This window comes from Protopterus annectens, chromosome 2.part2 (genome assembly GCF_019279795.1).
Source record: "Protopterus annectens isolate FY-2018-M chromosome 2.part2, PAN1.0, whole genome shotgun sequence".
NCBI classification, from domain to species: domain Eukaryota; kingdom Metazoa; phylum Chordata; order Ceratodontiformes; family Protopteridae; genus Protopterus; species Protopterus annectens.
In genome coordinates, this window is record NC_056730.1 from 345988540 (window position 1) to 346001386 (window position 12847).

The 12847-nt window shown below is 39.5% G+C and overlaps 1 protein-coding gene across 1 annotated transcript in view; it reads left to right on the forward strand.

Annotated features, from left to right (window-relative positions):
• The window catches only part of COL19A1 (collagen type XIX alpha 1 chain), a gene marked incomplete in the record, with an annotated part of 3251042 nt that overhangs the window by 2298741 nt on the left and 939454 nt on the right, over positions 1 to 12847 (forward strand). Inside the window, 2 exon segments of the mRNA XM_044063894.1 lie at positions 7872 to 7907; positions 8001 to 8054. Coding sequence (XP_043919829.1) covers positions 7872 to 7907; positions 8001 to 8054 — 90 coding nt within the window.

Sequence of the window (12847 nt, forward strand, 5' to 3'; positions counted from 1 at the left end):
TGGCTGATAATTGTATATTAGCCCTAGTGAGAATAACTGTGATCACACTATAGATAATTTGAGGGGACCCATGTAAGGGATGCAGCATTTAAGAACTGTCTCTATCCATTAGTAGCATGAGGGGCAATCCTGGAGTACATTTTCTATTACCGATCCTTAGATCCAAGTTGTATTTGAATATGGGCAGATGAGCTTTGTTTTATTTTTATGAATAGTCTGTTCTAGAACAGTGGTAGCCTCTGTGATATATATCCAGCTCTCCACAACATTCAGTTTAGACACCTGGACTGAGTATTTCTGATGCCATTTGACTTGCTGATGTTCAGTAGGTACATCTGTATTAGGTCGGAGAATGCCTTATATGCCAGACACATCACATCTAAGCACTCTGTAGGATACTGAGTATAGTAATACATTTTTGAGGTGGCCCATGCAAGACTTATGGTTTAGGACTTGTACCCTTTTTGAAAGGTATCTCTGAAGGAATTCCATTTGTTGCATGGGGCTGGACAGATACATGCCAAAGTGGGCATTATACAAAATGATTGACCTAATGAGAGCTTTGTAAAGGTGAACAGCAACATCTCTAGATGTAGTCACAATCAATTTATTTATAAGTTGAGCAATATAGAAATACTTTCTTATGACTGGGGACATGTTGGTCAAAATTTAAGTCAATGTAAACACAAGTTCCCAAATGCCAAACAATTGGGTCAGTTCTGAGGGCATTGTCATGATTTTGGCACCAGTTATTATTTGGGACAAACCTTCCTGCATGATGGTTAAGTCATTTGGGGATTCAATAACTGCTCGTAGCTTGCAGTCATCTCAGACTTAGCTGGCCAAAGCCCTTTAGTATTTCCTTTTACTTTTGAGATGTATATGCCAAACAGAAAAAGTTTCACCACCGAACCCTGAGCAACTCCATTGGTGACTGGTCTCTTCCCCTATTTTGATCTCCTGCATCCTGCGGTAATGCAAGTGTTTGCTCCTACATTATTCATCTTTTGTACTTCACCTGAGTAGGGTATTGTGTCGAAAGGCTTGGCCAGGTCAAGGTAATGGGGTGTGAACTGTTTTAGCTTCATCCATTGCTTTGGTAACGAGAGTAAAGGTTAAAATTTGCCCATGATTTAGAACCTTTCACACTTTCCTCTGGGCTGTTTTCAAACACATTTTTAGGGCCATGCATACATGTATACATTCTTTAATTCACCTTCCTCATTGTATTAAATTATATGCCTTGTATAATACAGCACCAGTTGTTAGAATGTGTTTTAAATTTGTAGTTTTGAACAGGCTTCTAGTAAGCAATGAAACAAAATGTATGAACCAATAATGACAAAACTACACATTTCAGAACATTTCAACCATAAAAGGTGACTGAAACTTATGTCATTACAATCCACTAATATCAGTAAATATACAAAATCTGCAGAAGTAAGTCATCTAAATAATTTCACATTAAAGGGATTTCTAACTAATGAAGAGGTTGCTGCTAGGAAACAACTTTATATTTCATTGTTTTGCCTACAAATAAAGTGGCTGTTGCCCTTGAAGAATACGTTGCCTATGTTACATTAAAAAAGGATAAGCTAGTAATATTGCAATAGGGAATGGATGTTAAACTGATAACAGGTTCATAGTTACTAGGTAATGCCTCCAAAGGAGGACATTCATAGGGCTGCAACATCCACTCCCTTTAAAGTACAATACAGTACAGTATCAGCGATCCATCTGCATACTGTGGGAGTAGAACCCACAGCCTTCTACATCAAAAGGAAGGCTACTACCTGTTGTACTACTAACAATGCAAACAGACTTGGAATAAGCAGCACTAAACTTCTCTTCCCCTGAAGCTCTCAGCTCCTTGTTGTTTGTCTTTCGGCTTTTTCCCGGTAAGGGTTCGCCACAGTGGAACTCTGGTCCACTAATGATTGGCAGTAGATTTTTACGAAACACTGAAGTGCCAGCTCGAGGCCCAACCTTCAATGAATGCACGCCCATTTACGCACGCATGTCTTTCGAACGCTACCCAACTGCGGGGAGGACATGCAGACTCCACACAGAAGGCACTCCCAAGCCACGCCGAGAATCGAACGGGAGAACCTCTTGCTGCGAGGTAACAACACTACCGCCGTACCATCATGACCTTTTTTTTAATTTATTTAACATTTGTTTAGCAGGAAAGTCTGACTTGGAATGAAGCCAATTTTCAGCAGAGGTTCAGGGAGAAATGCACCAGACACATGTCTTTGTGACATGGAAGGAAACCAGAGCATCCAGTGGAAACTCACACAAACACAAGGAGGATATACAGTCTCCACACAGAAGGCAACCCAGCTGAGAATTGAACCAGAGAACTTCTTGCTGTGAGGCAACAACACTACCACTGCACCACCCACTTGACACAACTAAATCTCTCAATTTCACAGCAGAAGAAATCTGAAAAAAGCCAAAATTTATTTGGGGGGAGAGGGCAAAAGCCCAAAACCAGGGACACAATTTAAATATTGGTTGTACAATCTTAGAAAGTTGCTAAAACAGTGTTTTGTGTTACCTAAAAAGATAGGAAGACTGATTTGCCAGACAACCACAAATTTTGAGCCAAATATTCTGTGAAAATATAGACAGTTAAGAGCTAACTCAACTCCCTGAATCACAAGTGGTGGTATGAGTAGAGAATGCAGGCCTTTGTACCTAAGGTACGAGGTTTGAACCTGGGTAATTCTAACCACCAGCCATCACACACGTACACCATAATAGCTAAATGCAAAGCAAGCACCAGAATAGCTAAATGCAACTGAACAGAGCACATAAAGTATCGTCTTACTGTGGTTGACTCAGGCAGCTGTGTTTAAAAGCATAGTTCTGCACACTTTTGTTTTCAAATTCTTCACGTTAGTGTGCAAAGCAAAATTCTTCACGTTAGGTGCAAAGCATGCATGAGTCCTCTGTTGGGTCCTCCTCCCTCCACAGCTGTAAAAGTGTGGGGGGGGGGCTTCCACTCCCCATCTCCCTATGGTTCCGGCACCTATGGTCACTTCATAGTGCCCATCGTGGGTGGCAAAGGTCATTGTCACTGGGTATGGCAAGCAGCATGGTAAAGGATGTAAATTTTCCTGGTCAGGTAGCCAAATCCCTCACTCATAGTAACACACACTCTGACATTTACACCAGCAGGAAAGTACCACTGGGATACATTGCATTCTGTGAACCACTTTAAGGTTTAGCACTTTAAATAAGCCTAACATTTGCAGATTATGAGTGGTACACAAATCCAGGCAACCACAAACTGTATATGCATCAATAAGAAGAAAGGGAGAGAATATTTCCAAGATTTAGACAGGCTGCTGTTATTAAATGAGAAGTAATAAACAACAACAAAAATGACTGGTGCCAGAAACATGGCCTCAAGCTGAATACCAAAAAATGCATTATCATCGCCTTTAGGGAGACTGACATCTCTACAAAGTATCACATTAATAACAACATCCTAAGCATGCAATCAGTCATTAGGGATTTGGGCATCCAGGTTGATAGCAACCTGACATTTGACCAGCATGTTGCTCCCATTGTATGGAAAGCTTTCTACATTGCCCACCTTATAAGTAAGGGTATCTCATCCAGGGACAAGGAGGTCATAATAGCCCTGTATTCTTCCCATATAAGGCCAATTACTGAGTACAATGCCCCTTTCGGCATGTACCTTGCAAAGCACATGCAGCAGCTGGAGTGAGCATATGGGTTCCTTACCAGGAGAATCCAGAGCCTCAAATATCTATCCCACACTGACAGGAAAAAAGCCCTGTCCCTCTACTCAGTTTCATACAGACTCCTCAGAGGTGACCTCGGTCTGGCATACAAAGCAATCTCAGATCCCGCCTTGATGGGACTGCTTCATATCCACAAGTCAAGCTCCATGGATCGCACATGAGCGATCTCAACCTGGTCTGTAACATCAATAACACTTGTTGGCTGGATAGATTTGTGTCCCAGAGATCCCCCATCTGTGGAATAGACTCCCTCTCATGTCAAGCAGTGCACCTCATTATCCCTTTTTAAGTGCAACCTGGATGACTGGATGGGAAACAGGAAATACACCCCTGGGATTATACCTGTTTCCCTGCTGGACTGGGGCATCAGGTGTTAACTTGTCTAAACATGGGCTAAACTCTTCACTAGGCTTATAAGGGCCTCAGGGTCAATAGTGCAGTAACTTCCTATGATCCTATAAGATAGTAGATTACAACAGTAAAACAGAGTGCAATGATTTCATGTATATATTAACTTACTTTTTCTTACATTGTTACATATTTGCTTATTTATTTAAGGTAGATGGGTAGGATCTTACTTTTTTAAGCTATAAAAGTGCTAACTATACAAGTTTTATAGCTAATATAATACAGTGTAACAGTACAGTACAACTATTTAGGTAATTCAAGCAAAACGGTGCTGTTCCATAAATAACAACAAAATAAATTGCAGGCATACTTTTTGTCAGAGAGACTGAGTTTGCAGTGGAATCGGGCAGTACAAAATATTCATTTACCCAACAGCTAAATATGAATAATTCATGAATGCAGTTGTTTGGATGAGGCATGAACTGATGAACAGTGAACAGGGACCAGATGTTTAGAGGAGCCCTGTTCAATGGTTCAAATCCCCTATTGGAGAATGCTTCTGAGAGTAGGGCACTGCTTCTATGATTAGGAGTATGCACTTGTGAGTAGAAGAGTGCTTCTGTGAGTAAAAGAGTGATTCAGTGAGCAGTGTAATGTTTCTGTGAGTGAGACGATGCTTCTCTAAGAAGGAGGGAGATCCAGTGTGTAAAATAGTGATTGTGAGTAAGGGAATGCATCTGTGAATAGGAGAATGTTTCTGCAAGTATGAGAGTGTTTCTGTAAGTGGAAAAATGCTTTTCCTCTCATCTTACTTATATAACTATTAGTCTGAACAGCCTCCTAGTTACCAGTCATAAGGTCTTGCACTTGAAGTACCAAAAGGTATACTGCCAGCACCAGAGTACAGAACGTCTTGAACATGTAAGGTCCTCTAACAACTGTAACAGGCTCCAAACACTATTAAACAAAGTCATTTGTACATTTATGAATAAATCACCCAGCTTCTAGCAACACCACAACTCCCACACCAAGAAAGTGCGTCAAGCAGGAATGGAAATCAAACCAAAAATAGATAAAAATCAGGCAGCAACTGAATGTGCCACAAAACAAAAGAAAGAATATAAGGTTAAGGAACAGATGAGAAGGCAAGAAATATGGAAAAAGCATAAATATAGTTGCAAGTATAGAAAACTTCTGGAAGAACCTCATGATGATCAGAAACAAACACAGGAATGGTTAAGGAGAGGCGAATTCAAACCAAGAGATGAAAGGTTAATACTGGCAGCCCAAGATAGTGGGCTACATACACGCTGGTTTACAAAGTCCGATGAACATGTAGAAGAAACAGACAAATGTAGGTTTTGTAAAACCAAATTGGAAACAGTCGCACACCACTTTGCTGGTTGTGGCATACTAATGGCAGAAGGACTGTATACTGAAAGGCATAATAATGTGACAAGACTGTTGCACTGGGGATTGTGCAAGCATTATGGTATTGAAGTGTATGAAAAACACTGGAAACATGAGCCACAAAGCATCACAGAAAATGATGAAGTTTATATCACATGGGATCACCCATTACCAACAGTTCAAAAGATAGATGCTAGAAAACCAGATATAGTGGTCAAAGAAAAGAAGACAAAAGTAGCATTGATCATTGAAATTGCTACACCCATTGACAACAGTGTTTATTGTACAGAGAGACACAAAGTCATAAAATATTAAGATCTGCAGGCAGAAATGAGAGCAATGTGGAAGAAAGATACCCAGACAGTTTCAATAGTAGTTGGTGCAACAGGTCTTATAATAAAAGAGGCTACAATCGTATTTAGGTATGTTGCCAATCCATGTAACCCCATACGAATTGCAAAAGGAGTCATTACTGGGCACATTGTGAGTGCTATGAAGAGCACTTTTGGCTGATATCATAGATTGAAACAATACGAATTTCATGAACTTTAATCATACTTTGACTTAGGAATGGTGTCCATTCCCATCATAGTATTAGTACCCCAAAAGAGTTGGAGAAATTAAAAAAGAAACAAATGTTTTACAAAACTTTAAGGATCAGATTTTTTTTTTTCCTTTTTAAGAAACAAAACCCCTAAACTTAACAACCACCCCTTTTACATTCCCTCCTTAAAAACAAAAACCTTTACCTGATTTGATCAAGTGCTAACCCCTTCACTCTTCTCACTTCAGTCATAAGCAAAGTATTCTCCAACACACAGAAGCATTGCCCCACCTATGGAAGCATCTGCCTATTCACAGAAATACTTCTCTACTCACAGAAGCATTACTCCACTCACAGAAGCATTGTCCACTCAAAGAAAAGCACTCTCTTGCTTACAAAAGCACTCTGCTGCTCTGCTGCTCACAGAGCCATTTTGCTAATCTCAGAGACACTCTCCTACTTGTTGAAGCATTGTAGCACTCACAGAAGCATCCCCTTACTCACAGAAGCATTGTCCCACTCGTGGAAACATTTCCCCGCTCACAGAAGGGTCTATATTATAACAGTGAATGCTTAAAATAGCGAATGCTGTATAACTGACCCTAAAATGTCAAAACGGCAAAATGCCGAACACATGGAAGAGTGATTTTTTTTTCCAGGGAAAAAAAATCACTGCTCCATAAAAAAAACAAAAAAAAACAAAAAAAAACTAAACACAAAATAAAGTGGAGGGCTGCATCCCCCACACCCCCCTGATGTGGGGGGCTATGCCCCCCACACCCTCCTACTTAAATATACCAACTATGAGATAGCACCACAGTGGAGGAAATGGCAAAGTCTCAAAAATAGCCCAGTGATTTTTTTCCCTGGGAAAAAAATCGCTGTTCCGTGCATTCGGGATTTTGCCGTTCCGATTAAAAAGGGTCGATTACACAGCGTTCGCTATTTTAAGCATTCACTGATTTAATGGGGACCCTCACAGAATCACTCCCACACTCAAAAAAGCACTCTTCTACTCACAGAATAATTATTTTACTCACATAAGCACTTCCCTAGTCAAAGAAGTCTTGTCTCACTCACAGAAGCAGTTTCCTACTGACAAAAACACTTTCCTATTCACTGTGCACTCTCCTACTTGCAGAGCATCATTTGTGGCTCAAAATGGAAATCTAGGTATTTAAAGCTCTGAACACAATGTAAAAGGCATCATTTGAAAGAATGGTAACACTGGTTTTAGGAAGAACTTGGAATAAGTGTTTACAAACTGCATGGCTACTATCTTCTTGGCATTTAACCCAATAAAATGCATTGAGAGTAATGTACCTTTATGGGTTTTTTCTACATGAAGTAACAGATAGATGCAATTTAAAACAGCTCTTAAAGTTAATAACTATTTCTTAGCTGATTTATTAGGCTGAACATTTTTGAAGGAAGCGTGGTCTGCACAAATGTTTTCTTTAAGCAAAGTGCACATGCTCTAGAAAGCAAACCATTAATGGGCTGTGCAACATCTGCATGTAATAGTCTGCAGTGTTGAAATAATGATGAAAACAGTAATGTTTTTCTAATAAAGGGTTTGTGCATTCATTTACTGACAATCACCAACATAGATCTAGAATACGGATATGAATGCAGACGTCTCAAGTCAATTTCCCTACATGTGAATTACAAATACTTGTAGGCTAGGAATGTAATTCATGCATATTTCTGAAGAAAACTTCATCTTTTGTATAAATGCAAACTGTCTACATTTCTGCAGCACATAGAATCATGTTTTATTCTTTTTTACACAGGGAGAAGAAGGGATTCAGGGACCCAAAGGACTGAAGGTAACATATTGCTTTTTCTATTTTATTGAAAGAAGAAATGAATAAGGATTGAGTTGCTTGACTTTTACCTTTGTGTCTACATTTTTTTTCCAGGGTGAAACAGGTGAACCTGGCCTACCTGGTCCCCCTGGAATCCCTGGCTCAGAGGTATGATATGCTGTTTCAAATAACATTTCGAAAAAAAAGATTAAATGTCACTACTCAGTAATGAGATGATTCCTACAAGACGGTGCGATGCATGAATTAGCAGGTGCAAGCAAGATATTCGGCAAGTGGAAGTGAATGCTAGGTACTGGAGCACCTGTAGTGCTATAGCAACAGATGGAATGTGTAATGGGCAAACATGATTCCCATACTAAGATGCCTATCAGTAGAAGTGCAGAGGACAATCTTTACAAACCGGCAAGAGTATGTTTTAATCGCAAACAGTATTCAAAATGAAAAGGAGCAGTATGCCTTCTCTTTCTTCATTATTATTCAGTAGTACTAACAAATAATTAATTATGTTTTGCCCTTGACTTGGGTTGCAGTTTTTACTGTATTTCAAGCCTCAAAGCCTTAATTAACTGTTAACAAACAGCTTTTTTTCCTTGTACCTATTAATGCACAGGAATATATCTAGCACGGTATGAAACAAAAAGGCAAGTAAGCACAATAGATACTCCTGGAGGTAGTCACAGGGTGCTGGGAGAAACAGGCTGGGAAATGTTGCCAAAAATGTTAATAGCGGGAGGAATCTTCTTTTTCAGCACTCCTCCTGCATCTTGGTAGCTTCTTGACTGGGTAGTTGCAATGGGCTTGTCAGCTGTGTATTTTTGCATGAGAGCCCTAGGAGTGCTGACAAAGAAATGTCTTCATCAGTGAGATAATGAAATCTAGAATATCACAAGGGTATAAAAGAAAACTGTGCACTGATAACACAAATGTCTGGCAACACTATCAAGAATTATATACAGTGTCCATAAATATGTAGGGGCAGATAATCAACATTGTGATGGAACAAAAAAGTGTTATGGCAACTGTTCTCTACTGAGATTATTATGATTCAAAGCCAATCCCCCAAAGGGCAAAAACAGGTATTAGCTGTAAAGAGCAAAATGATGAGTTGAATTTTAAAGGAAGACGGAATAATAATATACCAACATTCATAAGGAAGTTGTTCCCAGCTTGAGTGACATTGTGGTGAAATTTATTGAACATAAAATTCTCTTTCTTAGCACTTAATCAGGTCAGCGGAGGATTTGTGAACATCTCTGTTATGTTCTATTATCTGAATAAAGAAGTGAGCCATCCTAGGCTTGTACAGTACAGGTAAATGTATGACAAAATCTACTGCTGTGGTAGTACTGTTGGACTGAGGGGGTCAGTGGGGGGTAGACACTACTATGCCATCATGTACTAATTATGGACTCCCATGGGAAAGGTATTTCAAGCATAATAAGCTATCCTCCAGAAGAAATGACAAGATTCACAATCTTGGATTTGGCTAATGACAGGTCACATAGTATATAAAGCTTTCCAAATCTGCTTTGGATGTTGGCCACAATGACATCTGTATTTTACCCAAGAATTAACTGTGGTTATACCAGATGCTCAAGTGAGTGCTTAATTGTTTTCCTTCCTGTAGCAGACCATCAGCTGTCACCAGCTACTTTCTTCATTCGTCAGGTTCTACCGGGCTTGCCTTAGCTTCTCGCTGGCTCAACCTGACTCACATCCTGGTCTGGTGAGGAGATGAAGGATGCTGGTGCAGCACCATTCTCCTGCCAGGAAGTGTACTCCAACTCCCATGATCTCACAACTGACTTATAAGGTTGCTGCCTTCTGGAAGTTTCTGTCTGCTTTCACTCATATGCAGCCTGCTCACTAGGCAGTGTAGTGCTTATGTAGCATGGAGCTTGTCAGGCTTGTAACATGGCATTATTACAGTGGGCTTATACTGCCTCCGTCCCACTGGCATGGGCAAGCCAACCCACCCTGCAGCCCCCTTCATTGCCCATGCTCCTCTTCCAACACGGGTCATCTAAGGTGCAGTAAAGTATTTATCCCTCTGCATTATAGGGCCACTACACTCAAGTGCTTTATCTTAAGGGCTATCACAGTTCTTTCACCATTCTCAAAACTTACATTAAATAATATGTTATGGCTTTATGGAAAAATAGCTTATTTGATATCTAGATAGTGAAAAAATATAGACAGGATAATATTTTTCAGCTTGCTTAGATGTATGAGCACCCTATGGTCTTGCCAACTGTTGTGAAATGAGGTTAAATTCTGTACAAACATAGGTATGAGGATAGCTCAGTCATGATTGCTCTTGGTATTTTCAGGGTTTAAACCTGTGAAAACAGAAACAGCTTGGAATCCAAACCACAAAAGACTTTTTTTAAAAAACATATTAAACATCTTCTGGCTTTGATTTGAGGTATACAACATAACACTACTACTAGAATATTTCAAAATTTGATTAGCTTTACAGTATGTTTGGAGGGATAATTGACAGCAGGGATGGATAATAAGAAGCCATAACTCAGAGTGTTTGTGAGCAATTCCATTGGCTGTTCCATCACATGAAGAGCTGAATTTCCACCTCATCCATTGCATCCTGTCTTTCCTTAAATCTTACAAAGAAACTGAGAGTTGCATTTCAAGGATTTAAATCTTTTCTGGAATATAAAATTGTTCACAATTGCAAATTCTTTAGAAATAGCAAAGAGCCAGAGTCCAAATGGGTTGATGACTAAATTATAGGATTGTGAGTATTTGCTTCCTATACATACTCACAGTGACTACCGCTTGCACATATACAGCATGGGACGGTGCCACTTTTTAATTATTAATTTATTTGTTTATATGCTTGCTACATTTACTTAAAATAAATACACAAAAATAAGTAAGCAGCCCCTAGGAAGCCTATGCATGGTGCTGACACTGTCTGCTCATTGATTTATTAGGAAAGCAATAGGCAGAAAGCTGAGTAATATCAAATAGTGCAGAAGAGAGCTGAGGGTGGATGCACCATTGTAAATGATCACAAAAATGTGAAGTAAGTACATTATATTAATCCTGGCAGGCAACCAGATATCATAGAACTGACAACTGCTATTAAGGACGGACTGCAGCATAGCACTTAAATGTCTTTGATTTTGCAGAACATCTTTTATTTTGCATTGGACGTTTGCCCTTTCTCTCATAAAATGTTTGATTTTCTGGTAAATCACTGAGGTTACAGTCAGTAGATAATGTCCATTTTCCTACCTTTTATTCTTCAGAAAATGCATGTTGATGCATAACCCAGTGGTGTGTGAATTTTATAAGTGAGATACTGTAATATGTAGAATTTGTCCCTGAGTTTGGACTTTTGTCCACCATTGCTTTGTCCCTGATTCTTAAGGAAAGGAGTTGAGAGTTATGGACTGCATGCTTGCTGTGGATGTCTTTGCTCAACTTAAAGTCTGCAGTAGTGTCTGGCTGCTCTTTGATCTTTATGAAAAAAAAAAGAAACGTCCTTGATTTTGCAGACTGTCTATGACTTTGCCTCATATTTTAAACTACTTTTTTTCTGGCAAACCATTAAGGATTGCAGCCACTAAATGGGGGAGGGGGGGCTGGCTGTTAATGAAAGCAACTTACCATCTTGTCAATTCATTGTTTTTAAAATCTGCTTTCACAGGGCTAATGTGAATTTGCATGAAATATGTTTGAATAGTTATTCTCTGGTGCAGGGAGCAGTAAATCCCTGCAGTCTACTTCCTGTGCCTTCTCCTCCAGTTCTGCCCATTCAAGACTGACCCCCTTCTCATTGTAAAGACATGATCAGGTATGCCTGTATCATATCCATATGTCTGTTCTGGTCTCAGCAGAAGCCAGCTTCAGCTGCTATAGTCTCTAGCCATGCCCCTTCCCCTTCATTTCACACAAATGCGGGATGGCTTCCTTCAGACTCCTTTTAGCATCCTGATGTCACTCATCTTGTATGGCTCTATAACTGCATACAGTAGCCAAGATGGGCTAGGCCAGGACTTGACTGAACAAAAGAAAAAAAGAAACTTCCCTGATTTTGTAGACTGTCCATGACATTGCCTCATATTTTAGTCTGCCTTTTTCTAGCAAACCATTAAGGATTGCAGCACTAAATATGGGTTGGGGTGATTCTTTGTTTTTTCCCTTCAGTCCTGCATATAGAACCTCAACATTTATTACCACATGTCAGCTTAAGTCCAGATATACCAATATCAGTTTCATGATTTTTTGCAATCATGAGATTTGTTTTGGTCCAGGCAGTGTATGTTATATTACTCTGCAAAGAACTAAGGTACTCAGTTGATGATCCTTTCCAATATCCTCCCTTCCTGTCTTCCTTAATCCACTACAGATATACTTGTCTATGTGATCAATGAAATTATAAATCTGTTCTCTATCCCCTCAAATATGTCAGAAATAAACTATTAAACTAAACTGCACTTGTGGACTTACTTCTATGGTATTACACAAGTCACTACCTTTATTTCTGGTTTTCTTCAACACAAACTTCACTGTCCTTCTCTCTTTTCAGCCACATCATGCTCTACTTCCTCAGCCCTTATCCTGTCCACAGTCCCTTCAATTATTTTCTGGCAGCTACCTACATGATATAGAATTAAGAGCTTTTGTGAAAACCAAGAAGGTCACCTTTATCAGTACCCAATCTTTCAATTTTCTATGTAACAGTCTCATAAAACTCTGTCAAATTTAAATAGATGATTCTTCTGGTCTCAACCATGTGATTGCAGTTATTCTAGAGTAAGCAACCCTTCTGCAAGCATTATATTCATGTTTTCCCTGTCTCCAAAATTTTTCTGCTCATCAACCCTTGTATGACTGCACTGCTGATGTCACTTCCAGTTTTCTGGCATTTCTGCACTGCATAGTAATCTATTGAAGATCATTGACAGGGAATC